This window comes from Sinocyclocheilus anshuiensis, unplaced genomic scaffold (genome assembly GCF_001515605.1).
Source record: "Sinocyclocheilus anshuiensis isolate Anshui unplaced genomic scaffold, SAMN03320099.WGS_v1.1 scaffold726, whole genome shotgun sequence".
NCBI classification, from domain to species: domain Eukaryota; kingdom Metazoa; phylum Chordata; class Actinopteri; order Cypriniformes; family Cyprinidae; genus Sinocyclocheilus; species Sinocyclocheilus anshuiensis.
The window spans coordinates 793,524-814,459 of NW_015542365.1; the positions used below are offsets into that span (position 1 = coordinate 793,524).

A 20,936-nucleotide genomic window follows, 5' to 3' on the forward strand; every position below is an offset into this window, starting at 1 on the left:
GTCTTTATTTTTGTTAAATAAACAATGACATGGTGCAATATGTCATGTGTTGTTGTTCATCTGAGGTTTTATTTTCCTAAATTTAAGACCTGCCGAGAACCACATATTTTTTTTTAATGATGCCCTGATACAGAAAACCATGGAATTCAATAGGGTGTCCTAACTTTTAACATGACTGTATACTTTCTTCACTGAGTTGAATATCTCCGGACCAGAACTCCAGAAAATGACAGTTGACAGGTGAACGCGATAACTTGTTGCGATGAGCACAATAGTTATATTTACCTCAGAGAAGAAAGTACATGGATTGTATTGATATATTTTATTAATCTTGATTTTTTTGATTTTTCGTGCTTTTCCTGGGCAAGTCAGAGTGAACTGCTATGCTAATAGAGTCTCTTGAACTCGCAGAACTCGCAGGAGACCAACAGCCAAGGTCAGGATATTTGTTAAATTAGTTGTTACATTTTGGGTTTTTTATTCACCAAGCCCTATTGTGTGCCCCCCCAACACTTGTTGTGTGGGACCACTCTGTGATACTTTTGTGTTTTTTGGTGCTGATCGCCATATACTGCCATTATATGGATGAGTACATGCAGGACATTTTAAAAATGTCTCCTTTTGCAGTCCAAAAAACAAAGAAGGCCATACAGCATATTTCAAGTTACAAACAATGCTCAATGCATATAATGCTCAATGCATCCATGCATCCATGCATCCAAGTGTCTTTACAATATATAGACATGTACAATTACCTAATGAGTTTTAAATATAAATTATACTCAAAATTTGTTAAATTGTATCAAAGCACAATTTTTTTTTCCTTTTTATAAAGTAAACTATGGTAAACTAACAGGGTTAGAACGTGTCCTAATTCAGTTCCATCAAGCATTACCTCAAATGACTTTCATTATATATATGTAGATATTAAACAGAGTACGTATATGTACACACACATAAGCATAAATTATATACATATATCCATCTATACATTAATCATCTTCTACTTATTTATAGCAGCAAAATCAGACCTTCTTTCTGATATTAATTTTCATTTGTGGATGAACTATAACGTTTTTGGGCAGCTTTATTTTAATGTGCCCATGTTAAAGTGTAATTACACAAATAAAATAGTGACTAATATTAACAAGATGTACTATAGGGTTACCGTTAGGTTTGGTGTTAGTTGCTTGTAATTATGTATAATTTACTGCTGTTTCTATAGTGAATACATGTAAAGTGCTACCACTTTTTTTTTTTTTACTGAACTGTTGTGTAAGTGCTAGATCACACTCATAGTCTTGCAGTTGTACTGAATATCTGTTGCTGTTGTCGAAAACCTTAGTGGTCCTCCCAGTATTCCTTTCTGTCCCACCCTAAAGATGACCCTGTCTGTGGGCGATTCACAGCCGCTCTAATATTAAATACAACAGCACATTTGCTCCTATGATACAGCATCGCTATCAGTTAGATGTGGGTTGAGGCCAGTTAGAGCATCATGAATGGCAGGTTTGAAGCTTTTGATGGAAAATGGGTGAAATGAACCCTGCGGGTGGTTTGTGAATTTCCATTTTTGCTCAAAATATCCCTTAGTGGGCAAATTAGAATAATGCACATAATTCTAGGATCGACTAAAAGACAAATATCTCTGGGGAGCCCTCACCAGGAAGGGACCTCAGCACTCCGGCAGCCAGTGATTTGTGCACTGACAACTGCAGTTAAAGGGATAGTTCACCCAAAAATGAAAATTCTGTCATCATTTACTCACCCTCATGTCGTACCAGATTGCTGGTAATCAAACAGTTGATGGTTGCCATTGACTTCCATAGTAGGAAGAAAAAAAATACTATGGAAGTCAATGGCAACCACCAAATGTTTGATTACCAGCAATCTTCAAAATATCTTCTTTTGTGTTCAACATAAGAAAGCAACTCATACAGGTTTGGAACGACATGAGGGTGAGTAAATAATGACATCATTTTCATTTTTGGGTGAACTATCCCTTTAAGCTCTCTGTAGGTAAGTCTCTGTAGGTAGAAAGAGGGTGCCGCTCTCTCCGTGAGATGAGGAGGAGGTCTCCTTATATGATTCCAGCCGAAATAGAAGGGGTCAAACCACAGCTTTTACCACAGCTGGGCACCTCCAAGTAGACATGCTGCCAAACCGACATTAATTCCCTGCATTTCATCTTCAGACAAGATTGCACAGCGCTGACGAATATGGTGTGAGGTATCTGAGCTGGAACATAGACGAGTGTTTGTGTGTGTGTAATTGGTAAATCGCCAGAAAATGCCTTTTCTCTGCATCTTGTCGCCTCTCTGTAAGGAACACTTCTTCTCTCAATATAAATATAATGAGATATTGTGAATGCTTTTATAGCAGGGCTAAATATTAGCATCCTCCCCCAGGCTGACATTTGCTTTTAGTATGACTCATATACTGGCTGCTCTTTTCTTTCTCCTTTCATTGTTTCTCAAAAAAGATAAATTACTTTTCCATTATACTGTCCATAGTGGAAGTAATACACATCTGCCAAAGGTACACAAGCAATACACTTTTCCTCCTTACAGTAATGCCCAAATGAATAGACCAATGACCAATGAGTGTGTCCCAGTGACACTCGCAAATTGTTATGAATTATCCACAGTGCTATTACAGTGCTAGATTAATTAGAGCAGATTAATGTAGTTGTTTTTAATTTCCTTCCTATTTACCTTTTGACTGGGACTTAAAGTACAGTTTATGGCTAACGAAAACACATAGCAACACCTTGCAAACATATAGCACTGTGCAAACACCAATCAGAACACTTTAGCTGTGTGCTAAACAGGGTTGGGAAGGTTTCACTGCAGATTACAAAATACATGCTTTAAAAAGTCATTTGTAATGTATTTAATTAGATTACTCCGTTTTAGTAACTTAATCTAAATTCTTTGGAATACTTAAGGTTAGGAGCATATTCATTTTGATGTCTTGTTTTTATGTTAAGCCCCTCTAAATAAAAATGTGTATGAATGCATTTAAAGCAATTATGAATGCATAAATAATGTTATGAGAGAAGTTAAAACCGCCAGTAGGTGCTGGCAAATCACAGTCTTAATGAATGAGTCGTGGAATCATTCAGTTCTAAAGGACTGATTCATTCAGGAATGAAGCAAGTGATTTTATGAATGTAACTGCATTCGAACCGATTCGTTCAAAATGCGGATTCATTCAGAAACCAAACAGCACTGTGTTGTAGGCTATAATATAATAGAATATATAGCGATAATAGAATAGCGATAGATTCTAGTCACACTAAGTGCAAATAAGGATAGATTCTATTTACACTATGTAAAAATAGTAGTATTTTCTTTGCAGTAAGTACAATAGTAATTAGATGCTATTTATACTGGCAAATAGTGGCAGATATTTGCACCTCAGTATTGTGGTACATTATAAATCAGTATGCAATAATAACATATTGTGTGTAAATTATGATATTTATTAAAAGTATTAAACGGATGCTGCCTTATTTCCACTTTTTTAAATATTTCCTTCATTTATATTGAAAACAAATGCCTTTCAGATCAGATATGTGATGGGAAAAGGGAGAAGAATGGGAACAGAACTCAGGTTGATTGTGTCAGGTTACTAACAAGTGTCTTACTGCCTATGCCACTGCTACTTTTGTTTGACAAATGTCTTTTGTAATCATGTCTATGTAAATAGCCTCTGCCAACAAGGTGGGCTTTCTGCACTTTGTGCAAACAGACACTCGTATTTGAGAATATTTTTGTTGGCGATAGAGAGCAAATCAGACAATACTGTTCTTTAAAGTCAGTCACTTTATATTAACTTGTTGTTTTTGAATTGCATAAAATCAGTATCACATTTGCAATTATGCTAATATTCAGGAAAACAGCACTCTTCTTCCTCGATTGATATTGCTTAAATATGCCATATGATATAAATACTGTATGGAAAAACAAGAACTCGTACAGACAAACCTCACTGGCACTGTGTCCGTGAAAATGAGAACAGTGTTGGCAGCTCTGGTTTTTAAAGACTGAGAACAACTTTCTTTAAGATGCTTTTTCAAGGTTAGAAGTTTCTTTGAAGTCGAGGGAAGTTTTGTTGCAGGTAAACAAAAATTTGATTGCACTGTGGTTACATCCTTTTTCACATTTATAAGTAAAATTGTCTTTGTATTTCCATGACAAAAAAACGCATTACGGGCTTGGCTTTCTGAGTTCTCCTGCATTTTTGTGAGTCCTGGTAGTGTCTGCACTCTGCAGGTTGCTAACTGAACAGGCTGGTTGCATGTTTTTTTTAAAGGGTCAAAATGTAAGTGCATTTGATTACCATCCATTTAAAATATACCTATAACGAAATACAGTTACTCATATTTTGTATTTTAATTAATCAAAGGTATTTGATTAGCAGTGTCTGACCGTTACTTACCCTCTTAATTCCCATCTTAACAGTAAGGGTGTCCTAACTTTGTCACACAGGGCTTTTACATCTTGGCTTTATTTTTGTTAAATAAACAATGACATGGTGCAATATGTCATGTGTTGTTGTTCATCTGAGGTTTTATTTTCCTAAATTTAAGACCTGCCGAGAACCACATATTTTTTTTTAATGATGCCCTGATACAGAAAACCATGGAATTCAATAGGGTGTCCTAACTTTTAACATGACTGTATACTTTCTTCACTGAGTTGAATATCTCCGGACCAGAACTCCAGAAAATGACAGTTGACAGGTGAACGCGATAACTTGTTGCGATGAGCACAATAGTTATATTTACCTCAGAGAAGAAAGTACATGGATTGTATTGATATATTTTATTAATCTTGATTTTTCACAACTTATGTGCTTTTCCTGGGCAAGTCAGAGTGAACTGCTATGCTAATAGAGTCTCTTGAACTCGCAGTGATGCACAGAGACCAACAGCCAAGGTCAGGATATTTGTTAAATTAGTTGTTACATTTTGGGTTTTTTATTCACCAAGCCCTATTGTGTGCCCCCCCAACACTTGTTGTGTGGGACCACTCTGTGATACTTTTGTGTTTTTTGGTGCTGATCGCCATATACTGCCATTATATGGATGAGTACATGCAGGACATTTTAAAAATGTCTCCTTTTGCAGTCCAAAAAACAAAGAAGGCCATACAGCATATTTCAAGTTACAAACAATGCTCAATGCATATAATGCTCAATGCATCCATGCATCCATGCATCCAAGTGTCTTTACAATATATAGACATGTACAATTACCTAATGAGTTTTAAATATAAATTATACTCAAAATTTGTTAAATTGTATCAAAGCACAATTTTTTTTTCCTTTTTATAAAGTAAACTATGGTAAACTAACAGGGTTAGAACGTGTCCTAATTCAGTTCCATCAAGCATTACCTCAAATGACTTTCATTATATATATGTAGATATTAAACAGAGTACGTATATGTACACACACATAAGCATAAATTATATACATATATCCATCTATACAGTGCTTGAATTCTACTTATTTATAGCAGCAAAATCAGACCTTCTTTCTGATATTAATTTTCATTTGTGGATGAACTATAACGTTTTTGGGCAGCTTTATTTTAATGTGCCCATGTTAAAGTGTAATTACACAAATAAAATAGTGACTAATATTAACAAGATGTACTATAGGGTTACCGTTAGGTTTGGTGTTAGTTGCTTGTAATTATGTATAATTTACTGCTGTTTCTATAGTGAATACATGTAAAGTGCTACCACTTTTTTTTTTTTTACTGAACTGTTGTGTAAGTGCTAGATCACACTCATAGTCTTGCAGTTGTACTGAATATCTGTTGCTGTTGTCGAAAACCTTAGTGGTCCTTCATCTTCTACTTATTTATAGCAGCAAAATCAGACCTTCTTTCTGATATTAATTTTCATTTGTGGATGAACTATAACGTTTTTGGGCAGCTTTATTTTAATGTGCCCATGTTAAAGTGTAATTACACAAATAAAATAGTGACTAATATTAACAAGATGTACTATAGGGTTACCGTTAGGTTTGGTGTTAGTTGCTTGTAATTATGTATAATTTACTGCTGTTTCTATAGTGAATACATGTAAAGTGCTACCACTTTTTTTTTTTTTACTGAACTGTTGTGTAAGTGCTAGATCACACTCATAGTCTTGCAGTTGTACTGAATATCTGTTGCTGTTGTCGAAAACCTTAGTGGTCCTCCCAGTATTCCTTTCTGTCCCACCCTAAAGATGACCCTGTCTGTGGGCGATTCACAGCCGCTCTAATATTAAATACAACAGCACATTTGCTCCTATGATACAGCATCGCTATCAGTTAGATGTGGGTTGAGGCCAGTTAGAGCATCATGAATGGCAGGTTTGAAGCTTTTGATGGAAAATGGGTGAAATGAACCCTGCGGGTGGTTTGTGAATTTCCATTTTTGCTCAAAATATCCCTTAGTGGGCAAATTAGAATAATGCACATAATTCTAGGATCGACTAAAAGACAAATATCTCTGGGGAGCCCTCACCAGGAAGGGACCTCAGCACTCCGGCAGCCAGTGATTTGTGCACTGACAACTGCAGTTAAAGGGATAGTTCACCCAAAAATGAAAATTCTGTCATCATTTACTCACCCTCATGTCGTACCAGATTGCTGGTAATCAAACAGTTGATGGTTGCCATTGACTTCCATAGTAGGAAGAAAAAAAATACTATGGAAGTAAATGGCACCCACCAAATGTTTGATTACCAGCAATCTTCAAAATATCTTCTTTCATGTTCATGACAGAATTTTCATTTTTGGGTGAACTATCCCTTTAAGTGTCTCATGGCTTGGCTCCACTGATTCCCCTTGTGGTTCTTTTGCTAAAACAGAGAAGGAGACAAGGATGAGAGAAATGGTTAGACAGTTATATAAGCTTACACAGGAAATAAATAATGACATCATTTTCATTTTTGGGTGAACTATCCCTTTAAGCTCTCTGTAGGTAAGTCTCTGTAGGTAGAAAGAGGGTGCCGCTCTCTCCGTGAGATGAGGAGGAGGTCTCCTTATATGATTCCAGCCGAAATAGAAGGGGTCAAACCACAGCTTTTACCACAGCTGGGCACCTCCAAGTAGACATGCTGCCAAACCGACATTAATTCCCTGCATTTCATCTTCAGACAAGATTGCACAGCGCTGACGAATATGGTGTGAGGTATCTGAGCTGGAACATAGACGAGTGTTTGTGTGTGTGTAATTGGTAAATCGCCAGAAAATGCCTTTTCTCTGCATCTTGTCGCCTCTCTGTAAGGAACACTTCTTCTCTCAATATAAATATAATGAGATATTGTGAATGCTTTTATAGCAGGGCTAAATATTAGCATCCTCCCCCAGGCTGACATTTGCTTTTAGTATGACTCATATACTGGCTGCTCTTTTCTTTCTCCTTTCATTGTTTCTCAAAAAAGATAAATTACTTTTCCATTATACTGTCCATAGTGGAAGTAATACACATCTGCCAAAGGTACACAAGCAATACACTTTTCCTCCTTACAGTAATGCCCAAATGAATAGACCAATGACCAATGAGTGTGTCCCAGTGACACTCGCAAATTGTTATGAATTATCCACAGTGCTATTACAGTGCTAGATTAATTAGAGCAGATTAATGTAGTTGTTTTTAATTTCCTTCCTATTTACCTTTTGACTGGGACTTAAAGTACAGTTTATGGCTAACGAAAACACATAGCAACACCTTGCAAACATATAGCACTGTGCAAACACCAATCAGAACACTTTAGCTGTGTGCTAAACAGGGTTGGGAAGGTTTCACTGCAGATTACAAAATACATGCTTTAAAAAGTAATTTGTAATGTATTTAATTAGATTACTCCGTTTTAGTAACTTAATCTAAATTCTTTGGAATACTTAAGGTTAGGAGCATATTCATTTTGATGTCTTGTTTTTATGTTAAGCCCCTCTAAATAAAAATGTGTATGAATGCATTTAAAGCAATTATGAATGCATAAATAATGTTATGAGAGAAGTTAAAACCGCCAGTAGGTGCTGGCAAATCACAGTCTTAATGAATGAGTCGTGGAATCATTCAGTTCTAAAGGACTGATTCATTCAGGAATGAAGCAAGTGATTTTATGAATGTAACTGCATTCGAACCGATTCGTTCAAAATGCGGATTCATTCAGAAACCAAACAGCACTGTGTTGTAGGCTATAATATAATAGAATATATAGCGATAATAGAATAGCGATAGATTCTAGTCACACTAAGTGCAAATAAGGATAGATTCTATTTACACTATGTAAAAATAGTAGTATTTTCTTTGCAGTAAGTACAATAGTAATTAGATGCTATTTATACTGGCAAATAGTGGCAGATATTTGCACCTCAGTATTGTGGTACATTATAAATCAGTATGCAATAATAACATATTGTGTGTAAATTATGATATTTATTAAAAGTATTAAACGGATGCTGCCTTATTTCCACTTTTTTAAATATTTCCTTCATTTATATTGAAAACAAATGCCTTTCAGATCAGATATGTGATGGGAAAAGGGAGAAGAATGGGAACAGAACTCAGGTTGATTGTGTCAGGTTACTAACAAGTGTCTTACTGCCTATGCCACTGCTACTTTTGTTTGACAAATGTCTTTTGTAATCATGTCTATGTAAATAGCCTCTGCCAACAAGGTGGGCTTTCTGCACTTTGTGCAAACAGACACTCGTATTTGAGAATATTTTTGTTGGCGATAGAGAGCAAATCAGACAATACTGTTCTTTAAAGTCAGTCACTTTATATTAACTTGTTGTTTTTGAATTGCATAAAATCAGTATCACATTTGCAATTATGCTAATATTCAGGAAAACAGCACTCTTCTTCCTCGATTGATATTGCTTAAATATGCCATATGATATAAATACTGTATGGAAAAACAAGAACTCGTACAGACAAACCTCACTGGCACTGTGTCCGTGAAAATGAGAACAGTGTTGGCAGCTCTGGTTTTTAAAGACTGAGAACAACTTTCTTTAAGATGCTTTTTCAAGGTTAGAAGTTTCTTTGAAGTCGAGGGAAGTTTTGTTGCAGGTAAACAAAAATTTGATTGCACTGTGGTTACATCCTTTTTCACATTTATAAGTAAAATTGTCTTTGTATTTCCATGACAAAAAAACGCATTACGGGCTTGGCTTTCTGAGTTCTCCTGCATTTTTGTGAGTCCTGGTAGTGTCTGCACTCTGCAGGTTGCTAACTGAACAGGCTGGTTGCATGTTTTTTTTAAAGGGTCAAAATGTAAGTGCATTTGATTACCATCCATTTAAAATATACCTATAACGAAATACAGTTACTCATATTTTGTATTTTAAATACATAACAACGTTACGTGTATTTCATTACTCCCCAATCCTGGTGCTAAAACCACTCAGAACACCTTATCAACCACGTAGCAATGTACTAACACCAGACAGAAAACCGTAGCAACCGCATAGCAATATGCTAACACCAATGAGCACACTTTAGCAGTGTTTTAAAGCCACTCAAAACATCTTAGCTACGACATACGTAACAATAACTCTACAATAGCAACCGCTTCACAATACGTTGACACTAATCAGAGCACTTTAGCAGTGTCCTAAAACCACTCGGAACATCTTATTAACCACATAGTAACCCCTCAGAACAACCTAACAACTTCTTAGCAATGTACTAACACCAATCAGAACACTTTACATATCACATAGCAATAACTCAAAACACCTTATAGCAACCGCTTAGCAATGTATTAATACTGATCAGAACACTTTAACTGTGTGCTAAAACCACTCAAAACATCATAGCAACCAATCAGATCACCCTAGCAACTGCTGAGCAATATGCTAACACCAATCAGAACACTTTAGCAGTGTGCTAAAACCCCTTAGAACACCCTACCAACCACATAGCAATATGCTAACACCAATCAGAACACTTTATATACCATATAGCAATTCAGAACACCCTAGCCACCACTTAGCAATGTACTAACACTAATCAATACTCTTTTAACTGTGTGCTAAAACCACTCAGAACATCATAGCAACCACTTAGAAATATGCTAACACCAATCAAAACACTTTTACAGTGTGCTAAAACCTCTCAGAACACCCTAGCAACTGCATAGCAATGTACTACCACCAATCAGAACACTTTAAAGTCTGTGTGAACCAGAAGTTGCGACCGACTTCCATATTGTGACGTACTTCAGAGAGAAACGGAATATTGAATGAGAAAAACAGAGGGCGTGGCTTGTTTTTTTCTACTGCGAACTGATTGGATGTAGTAAAGTAGGCGTTTCATTCAGAAATGGAGGCAGATTTGAACAAGTTTGCAGTCAGTTGTTGAGGACTACTCACCACCTGACACGCCGCCAGCAGTCTCGTTCCAGCGAGAATTTTGTTTGGAGCAGTCGGAGGAGGAAGATGAGGAGCAGGAGATGCTCAAGCCCAAGCCGTCAAACTGACGTCATCGGAGAAGGTCCATCATTTCAGCGGGGAGGCGCATTTTCAGATTTGGATTAAAAATTACAAAGGCAAACTATTTTTTTATTATTGACTTGCACGGATGAATTGTTCACCACAAAAATAGCAGTGTGCTCTAAGAAAAAAATATAGTCAATTTTGATTTCTTGTGTACTTTAACAGTGAACTAAAACTGCTTAGAACATCTTAGCAACCATTTAAAACACATAGCAACCAGAACACATTATCAGTTTTATAAAATCACCAACATCTAAACAACCATTCAGAACACCCTAGCAACCACATAGCAATGTGCCATCATTCACCAATCAGAACACTTTAAGTGTTCTGCTGAAACCACTCAGAACACCCTAGCAACTTCATAGCAATGTTCTTATCAGAACACTTTAGCATCATGCTAAAACCACTTGGAATACCGCATAGCAACCACTCAGATCACCCTAGCAACCGCATAACAATGTGCTACAACCACTCAGAACAGCTTAGCGACTCACACTGTCTAGAAATGCCCTGGCAATGGCTCGAAACACACAAGCATCATGACAGAGAGTTACTTAACTCGCATTACAATCTAGATTGTAATGTTTAATGATTAATAAATATTGAGAGTGAAATGCAGGTGAAATTTGATTAAATTTTTTCAACACTTGCTCCTTTTTTTTAATGTTGTTTTGTTTGATTTGGCTAATTCCAGAATTTCTTGACATGTTGCCATAAGCTTTCATTTTAATTGAGGTTGGTTTTATTTTTGTCAAGAAAGATTTTTAGGTGAGAGCTGGATTTCCTGAAACACTTTTTCGTGGTAATAATTCGCAATTATTGAGGGGGAAGTGATTGCTCTTTAGAGGATGATTTGTTGCCATAAATATGTATGCTAATGAAACCGCCTCTATAGGATTATGACAGCTTTAATACACCGTCAGTTTGTCAACTTGATTTCCTTTAGTTAAGGCTATGAAACATCTCTTGTGTGTGTGTGTTTGTGTGATTCAGTGTGTCTGTTTATCATTCTGGGTGTCTTAATAGGATTGTGGCAGCTTCTTTGAAATATCCCTCTGATTAATATGTTTATAGAATTTCAAGGTTTAATCATAAATAAGATTTGCATAAAGCAGTTGCTATCAAGCTAATTTGTAAAGAGAATTAAATGAAACTTTATAAAGCATCAACATCCTATATTCATGAAATCGCCAAACCAGACTGAACTCAAACAGAGCACAGGCTATTAAAGATAATGACTATGAGTGAAACTGTAATGGCCTACTGCTTGTGACTAAGCCTTATTTGTTATTCTGCTCACTCTCATCTTCAACACCCAAGACCTTCCAATGTGATTTGTAGTGTCATTCCGCTTTTTACATGTCCGTTCCCCCAGTGCACTATGGGAAAGAGTGGGTACCCTTTTGTTATTGTTCTGGGTCGTGGATCACGAGAGATGTTTTTTCATCAACGTATTTGTTAATGTGTGTTTGAATGCTGCAAAATTCAAAACTATTCAAAATTCATAACGTGTGATGAATGAACTCTCGTTTGTAGTCCATATGGAAAATTAATTAACATTTATTTATTTATTTATTTAGTCATTTATTAGACGCTTTTATCCAAAGCGACTTACAAACGAGGACAACAGAAGCAATCAATTGTAGTATTAGTGTAGTATTATGTAGTATTAACTAAAAACAGATCCATAACTAAAAGCTAAAACTTTATAAATACTACCTATACACATTTTAAAAAGAAAGAGATTAAATAAAAATGACAAATGCATACAACAAAATTTCAAAACTTAACATTTAAATGAAAAACAAAATTTCTCCGCAACAAATGGCCAAGCAAGCGCAGACACTGACAAGATGCATGCGATACAGAACGAGACCAAACGCGATATCAGCACGTCTCCACACAAACATCATGTCAGTTGTTTTAGAAGTCACCATCTTTGATTTATACATTACCGTTAAAAGATTCTTTTAAACAAATTCATACTTTTATTCAGCAAGGACAAATTAAATCGATAAAAAGTGACAGTGAAGGCATTTAAATGTTAAATATTTCTGTTTAAAATAAATGCTGTTCTTTTGAACTTTCTATTTATCAAAGAATTCTGAAGAAAATGTATCACAGTTTTCACAAAAATATTAAGCAGATTTCTGAAGCATAATGTGAAACTGAAGACTGCAGTGTAATGGCTGCTCACAAAAAATGAATTACATTTTAAAATTTATTAAAATAGAAAACATTTATTTTAAATTGCAATAATATTTCATGATGTTACTGTTTTTATTGCATTTTTGATCAAATAAATGCACCCTTGGTGAGCAAAAGAGACTTTAAAATATTAAAAAAAGAAACTGACCAACCCCAAACTTTTGAATGACACTTTAGTTTAGGACCAGTTCTCACTATTAACTAACTATTAACTACAACTTTTGCTGCTTATTAATAGTTAGCAAGGTAGTTGTTTCGGTATGGGGTAGGAGTAAGGGATTTAAAATATGGTCACGCAGCTTAAAGAATTAATATGTGCTTTATAAGTGCTAATAATCAGCCAGTATGCTAGTAATATGCCTGCTAATAAGCAACTAGTTAATAGTGAGAATTGGTCCCTAAACTAAAGTGTTACCCTTTCGTCACTGTTACTATGGGTACTGGCTGCATGCTGTTGCATGAACAATGAGAATTACATTGGAAATTTGCAATAGCCTGTAGAACGCAGTTTTAGTTTTTAAGGCCATTTTAGTTATTTTGGTGTCTGGTTTGCATGCATGATTTTTTTTAAGTTATTGCGCTGACGCTGTGACACCAGTAGCCTCAGAACAGCCTGAGTTTGACACTGTCAGCGTGGCTTCGCAGGTGCTAACGTGCTGTTAGAATCTAACCTCTCATGAGATCCTGTTACTAAAAACAGACGTGCACACTCTCTGCCTTGCGTCCCCGGTGGACTCACTGCTGTCTGTTCAAGAGACTTGAGCATGCCGCTTTGCTGTGATCAGAGGTCTTGCTTGGGTAATTTGAGCCAGGCTCCTCTGTCCTGCTCTGAAGGAGAAAGTGAGGCGTGAAAATAGCATCCCTCTCCTCCTATCTCCCTCCTCTTCCTTGTGTTGTTGTCCCTGCAGTGCACTTCTAGATACAGTCCCTTATGCCTATCTGGCTACGGCACCATGGGAAACCTGGTTTATAACAGATGCAAATAATAATGAGACCAACAACAGCAAAATGACACATCAGATAATCATCACTGTAACCTGTGACATTTTATGCATTTTATTTTTTTCAGGTGTACATTAGAATCCTGGACAATGAGTGGAATGTGTACCGGCGCTATGCTGAGTTTAGGGCACTGCACAATTACCTGCGGCCGCAATTCCCACAAGTCGACGCATTCAATTTCCCACCTAAAAAAGCCATCGGCAACAAGGTATGTACTGCGGATTTTCTCTATAACGGCAGGTTCTCTTTTTTCCTTGTCCTTCTATTGTTTGGCTCACCTGAATATGCAGGATTATTAGGCAGGTTAGTAGGTGGGTTAGTAGTAAATAGGAGTTAAAAAGGATTGAAATTCAATAGAAATTTCTAGAATTACTATAAGTGACATACTTTGATTGCTAACTTGACAAAGCCTTGACAAAGCCTTGAAAGTTGAAATCCAGATTCACACTTTTTAATCCATTTCTTAAATTTAGAATGTGGTACAGCTCTGTACTGCAAAGAAAACTGCATCCAGAGCAGCATGACAAGGTGTATCTACAAACTTTTAATCTGACATAAATGTATTTTCAAAGGATTCACAGTTGTGGGAAACAACGTATCATGCATTCGAATTGATTGTTGATTTGTGCACAGCTGGCAGAAAACATTGGCAATGGCAAAGTTTGTAGGCCGCAACATTTTAAATGAGAGTAATCCAAAAATATGAGATGAAAACATGTCAGCAGAGCACAAAAAGGCAAAATAAAGAGAATGCTACTGAAAAGAGAGCCAGAGCCACCCCCCAAAACACTTTCCATCAGTGCCACTCTCACCACCTGCTACTTACCAGCTTGCATGACATCACTGTAAGTGTTAGTGGCTGGGCCCCTATCTCAGCCCTCACAATTTTAAAGTATTTAAAGTCATATTTAATTTCTAAAGTATTTCACAAAGGTAGTTTTGCAACAAAAAGTGTGCAGAGTGATGTTTTGAAACCTGCAGAAGATTTTTAGAAGTTGCAGTGCTGTAATCTGCTGTTTTTGGCTACTTCTTCAGCACTTCCTGGACTGATTGTTCTCTGTTCTCTGACTGACTGATCTGACTGAACCACATAACAAGATCAAACTGTAGAAATCAACCTTTTCATTAAGGGACAATATTTGCCCCTTAATTTAAATCAATTCCAGGGGCATTTTTTACCTTTGTAAGGGAAATTGCCTTATTAAATGTGTAGTCTTTTATGACAAATATTTACATTTAATCAATTATTTCAATCAATCAAAATACTACAGAAGATAGACCAATACAATTTTATCAGCATCAACAAAAGCCATCCTTACACTGCAAAGGTGGAACAGCTGCATCTGACATGACATTTATGTTGAATGCTGCTCAAAGGTGGCACACATGTATTTACACAACAGTTGCATGATGTAAATAACCTACATAAAGTACATTAATAAAAAAAAAGGAACTCATTACAGTGTAGGGCGGCAACAAAAATCATTATTGTTGATTACTGCTTTTGATATTGTAATATTTAATATTAATGTCAATTAATAGTATACATAAAATATGAAGTGGGACATCAATTTCTTACTGCACAAACACAAGAAGTTAAGAACCATTTATGAAATATTTTTTTTATTTATTTTTTTTTACACATTGGTTCACATTGGTTTTTGGTGAAAACAAAACGGTTATTCAAACTTGGATTAATTTACATACAGAAATCGTGCAAAGAACGTTACCCATCACTAAAATAGTCCATGTCTTCATTCTATGATTGGTTATAATAATCGCGCTGCCAAAAACGTGTAAAAAGAAATCTATTGCAACATGAGCAGATCTAAGTGTAATGTAAACACAATTTACACTTGTCATTTGTTTTCAGCTTTCATTTTTTAATCACAACTGCAGTAATAGATTTAGTTTAATTGTGCAGGTTTTTTTTAATTGAAATCTTAAAATGTGGACAATTTTAGTGGAATTTTTTGCGCCAAGCAACCATTTTTGACCCTGGAATGTATTGATATATGTGACCCTGGACCACAAGACCAGTCTTAAGTCACTTGGGTATATTTTTAGCAATAGCAAAAAAACATTGTATATGTCAAAATGATCAATTTTTCTTCTATGCCAAAAATCATTAGGATATTAAGATCATGTTCCATGAAGATATTTTGTAAATTTCCTACCGTAAATATATCAAAACTTAATTTTTGATTAGTAATATGCATTGCTAAGAACTTCATTTGGACAACTTTAAAGGCGATTTTCTCAGTATTTAGATTTTTTTGCACCCTCAGATTCCAGATTTTCAAATAGTTGTATCTCTGCCAAATATTGTCCTATCCTAACAAACCATACATCAATGGAAAGCTTATTTATTCAACTTTCAGATGATGCATACATCTTAATTTAAAAAAAATTCACTCTTATGACTGGTTTTGTGGTCCAGGGTCACATACAGAGTTTTGGTGGCCAACTTCAGTTCTATCACCACTGATTTTGCCACTTTGGAGGTGTTGACTCTTTTTCCTAGTTTATCTACAAGGCTGCTGTGGAGTAAGTATAAGGGCAAGAATTGCCCCAGTGCCCATCAGCATCATCAGCGGGGCAGCACTGTATGCACTAATGTGGAGAGTCCACTCTGACAGCACTCTGATCCCCCACCTGTCTTTTCATTTTCCTTCCTTTTTTTCTCCCTCTGTTCACCCAGGGGCAGATAATTGGCTTGTGGCACCGCTTCCTCTCGCTGCCTGTGATTTTTGAGAGTGTGCCAGGCAGAGCCACTGGCCCCCTTCAAAGGTAGACTTTTTAGAGCGTGAAAGACAGACGTGATTTACCAGGACCCAGAAAGGCACTGCCAGTCTGGGTCCCACCTCAAGGACGGCCAATCAAAAGAGTCAATCAACCCCAGGGCTGGCGTGAAGACAGCATGCTTTGTACCTGCTCTTAAGCACATTAGTTTTGCACTACCAGCAGTCGGTTGCTCGTCTGGACTTCATATAGTTATTTTTAACCCCGCGCCACATTTTGCCATCTTGCTCTTAACATATCACCAAGGAGTGAAAACAGCTGAGCAATTGTCAATTAGGAGATGTGTCTGCATCTGTCCTCGAGTAACTCGCTCTGCTCAGTGATAAGTTCCTGACCTCTCAGGAAAGCAGGTTTTGTTTTTGTGCTATGCAGAACCTGCGCACATATACAGGACAGAAGGAGCCTCTCTGTTCTCATTTTTTTCAGAGCCGAGAGCTGCTAACTGCCTTCCGCTGAAGTTTTAGCTGAAGCTTTGACATGCAAATTCAACTGGAGTGTGGAAACCCTCAGGGCTCAGTTAGAACAAGAAAGTAGGGAGAAAAGGGTACATTGAGAGCAGGCTTTTAAAGTTTAAATGACTGCAACTGTGGAGGGGTTTGATGGCGACAGGGCTTTTGTTGGTAATCATCGGCCTGTTGTGATTAGCTGTCATGTAATTGTTAATTCTGTTATTATTTTGCTGGAGCTCGGTGGCAGTTTGTTAAAAAGGGGCTCTGTTATTTTTCCTTGCGATACGGGCCATTGCACACGTATGCAAATATGATATCTGATCTTTCGCAGTCCTGAGCTTTGAGCAGAGTCTTTGAGAGTACTCAAACAGGGCCTGTAGAATCATTTTTCCTGGATCCACTTAATCAAAGGTTAGCAGGGTACTTCAGATTTATTAAAGGGATAGTTCACCCAAAAATGAAAATTGCCCTATGATTTACTCACCCTCAAGCCATCCTTGGTGTATATGACTTTCTTCTTTCAGACGAATACAATCGGAGTTATATTAAAAAATGTCCTGGCTCTTCCAAGCTTTATAATGGCAATGAATGGTGGTCGAGATTTTGAAGCAAAATAAAGTGCATCCATACATCAAAAAAAGTGCTCGGCCCCCATTATAAAGCTTAGAAGAGCCAGGACATTTTTGAATGTAACTTTGATTGTATTCGTCTAAAAGAAGAAGTCATATACACACCTAGGATGGCTTGAGGGAGTAAATCATGGGGTAATTAAAAATTTTGGGTGAACAATTCCTTTTATTAATTGGCTCCTCCTTATCAGAAATACAGAGCTCTGCACGTGCCATGCGGACAAAAATATATTTATCATTCCCACAAATTAGAAATTTGTTCTCTCATTTTGGTTAAATCATGGCCACAAAATTAAGAATTTGTTCCCTCGTGGGTAAGTCCTTGTCATGTGCTAAATTGTTCCGTTGCTTTGATTTATTTAGTTAACGTGGACACAATTTACTGAAACGGGGGAATGAATTCTTAATCAGTGAACACAATTTAACTAAAACGAGAGAGAGAATTAAGTAGTGGGAATTAATTCTTCATTTGTGGCCACGATAAATATATATTTTTGTCTGCATGTCACAGACAGGCCTCTGTACACATAAGATGAAATAGGTGAATGGGTATTCAGACCGTTTCAGAGTATGTTTATTTTTATTCTAATATATTTTATGTGTGTTTGTGATAAGTAAAAATATTCACAAACATCATCAATAATGGTGTCTAAAAAAATCTAAAAAAGAAAATGTTTTTTTTTCATATATTAATATTAAAATATTAATATAAAAATATATTTTTTAATATATACATTTTTATACATTCATGAAATTAATACTTTTATTCAACAAGGTTGCATCAAATTAATCAAAGTCAAGACTTTTACATTTTTACAAAAATATTCTATTTCAAATAAATGCTGTTCGTTTTGTGAAAAAGTATCATGGTTTCCACAAAAAAATATTAAGCAGATTTCTACATTAAAGGGGTCATATGATGCGATTTAAATTTTTCCTTTCTCTTTGGAGTGTTACAAGCTCTTGGTGCATTTATGTCCCCACTGGATGCAACAAATGCCTCGTTTGTAATGGGTTTTAATGTTTTTGAATGTGCAGCATCATATGACCCCTTTAATAATAATAATAATAATAAAAGTTTCCTGAGCACCAAATCAGCATATTCAAATTAATTCTGAAGGATCGTGTGACACTGTAGACTGGAGTAAAGGCTGCTGAAAATTCAGCTTAGCCATCACAGAAATAAATTACATTTTAAAGTATATTCAAATATATGACAGTTATTGTAAAAATATTAAATTGTAAAAATATTTCACAGTATTATTGATTTAACTTTTATGAATAAAAGTGTGTATACTTTAATATTTAGAGCACTATATTGCTTGTACAACATATAAAGTATTTCTCTCTCTCTCTCTCTCTCTCTCTCTCTCTCTCTCTCTCTCATTAAGCCATGTTGCTTGCTGTCTCTTGATGGTAAGCGTCCATATCATGCTTGAACTGAAAGCTAACTTTGAACTGTGTAACATAGTTGTGTTCTCTTCAGGCCTGAATCTCTGCCACTAGTTACAATGAGAAGAGTAATGATAAGGAAATGCAAATAATGCCTCTGTTGAGAAAACGTATTCCCCTTTGAAAGTGTGTGCTGCTTGTTATCTGCACTTGCTGGATGAAATGAAGGACAAGCCTGGTCTAATCTGCATCTGTGAGTCTCTCATTGCTAGTCTCATCATTCATCTTGAGACAGCAGCTTGTGCAATTACCCATCCAGACCTTTCATGTGCCTCGCTCAAACCAGTGTAACACTAGGCCTGCTCTTGCGTCTCCTCTGACATTTGGTCTAAAGAGCTTGAATTTTCTTTCAACTGTTGCTTTGTTTTCCACCACTGAGTGAATCAAATAGATTTGATACTTTGGTGATTGCACAAAAATTCCAGCCATGGAAAGTTAAATAATCTAGATAAAGCTTTTTTGGCCCTTTTGATCATCCACCGGACATAAAAGTCTGACACTTTAGGAAAAGTAATAGCACAAAAATTTAAATGTAAAGATTCCTCGTAGCTTCCATACATTGTGTTAGTGTGTATAATATCCTTCAGTCTCTGAGACTGTAACTTTATTTCATTCCTTCTGTGATTGCCGTGAAGCTCTCTGTGTTTTGGAATGGAATATGAATTTGGTGTCTTTTTGTGTCCATGACTCCATCTGCTCGGGCCATGTCAGGCCCCTTGCTGCTCAACCATACTGACAGCTCCTAAACAGCTGATTTGTTAGAGGCTTGCCGGGCAAACACGCTAAACGCTTCCCAGCCTACCTGTCAAATGTGCCCTGAATCCCAAGCAGAACCGCGCTGAACACAGCCAATCACAGAAAGAATGATGACATCAAAGAGAGGCGACTGTCAGCACAGTCAAACTGTCACCTCATAAGCTCCTCAGCTGTCTTGATTTATTTATTTTTTTTTAATTTTTATGGCTGAGTTTTTTTTTTTTATCAGGATCACATTTATAGGCTCCATTTTGAGTCTGCGTTTTCTTGTTCATGCTTCAGAACTTTAAAGGGGAGTAAATCTTAAGGGAGCTGTCTTAGTAATTGAGAGATCATGAAAAGTAGCCGGTGTTATCCTGTTAAAAACTCTTGGGATGAGTAGTTGTCTTCACACTGAGACAGGTAGAGTTTCTTAAATAGTTTTAAGTCAAACTCTCAGAGCTCTAGGATGGTCCAGTGGTTCAGGGCTGGAGTAACACGGATTTTGGTCAGTTGTCTACTTTTGTTGAGCTTATAAGCTTAAACCTTAGTTGTTGTTTTTTTACCAATGGAAATATGTCATCAAGGGAATATTTTTTAGCTAGCTGTTGTTTATAGTTGTATAATTTGCTGTTATTGTGGATGTAGCCAAAAACGATTTTTTATAATTGACAATTTTTTTAAGGAAATAATATTTTATTTGATATTAAATAAAATAAATAATGTAATAATAAATAAATATTAATAATAATTTGGTAATTATTATGTCTCTCTCTCTCTCTCTCTCTCTCTCTCATTAAGCCATGTTGCTTGCTGTCTCTTGATGGTAAGAGTCCATATCATGCTTGAACTGAAAGCTAACTTTGAACTGTGTAACATAGTTGTGTTCTCTTCAGGCCTGAATCTCTGCCACTAGTTACAATGAGAAGAGTAATGATAAGGAAATGCAAATAATGCCTCTGTTGAGAAAACGTATTCCCCTTTGAAAGTGTGTGCTGCTTGTTATCTGCACTTGCTGGATGAAATGAAGGACAAGCCTGGTCTAATCTGCATCTGTGAGTCTCTCATTGCTAGTCTCATCATTCATCTTGAGACAGCAGCTTGTGCAATTACCCATCCAGACCTTTCATGTGCCTCGCTC

General features: G+C 36.3%; 1 protein-coding gene across 1 annotated transcript in view; it reads left to right on the forward strand.

Moving 5' to 3' along the window:
* Positions 1-20,936, forward strand: part of snx29 (sorting nexin 29) — a 144,067-nt gene that overhangs the window by 102,709 nt on the left and 20,422 nt on the right. The window contains exon 19 of the mRNA XM_016490979.1: positions 13,796-13,936. Within this exon, the coding sequence (XP_016346465.1) occupies positions 13,796-13,936 (141 nt within the window). The remainder of the gene's footprint in view (positions 1-13,795; positions 13,937-20,936) is intronic.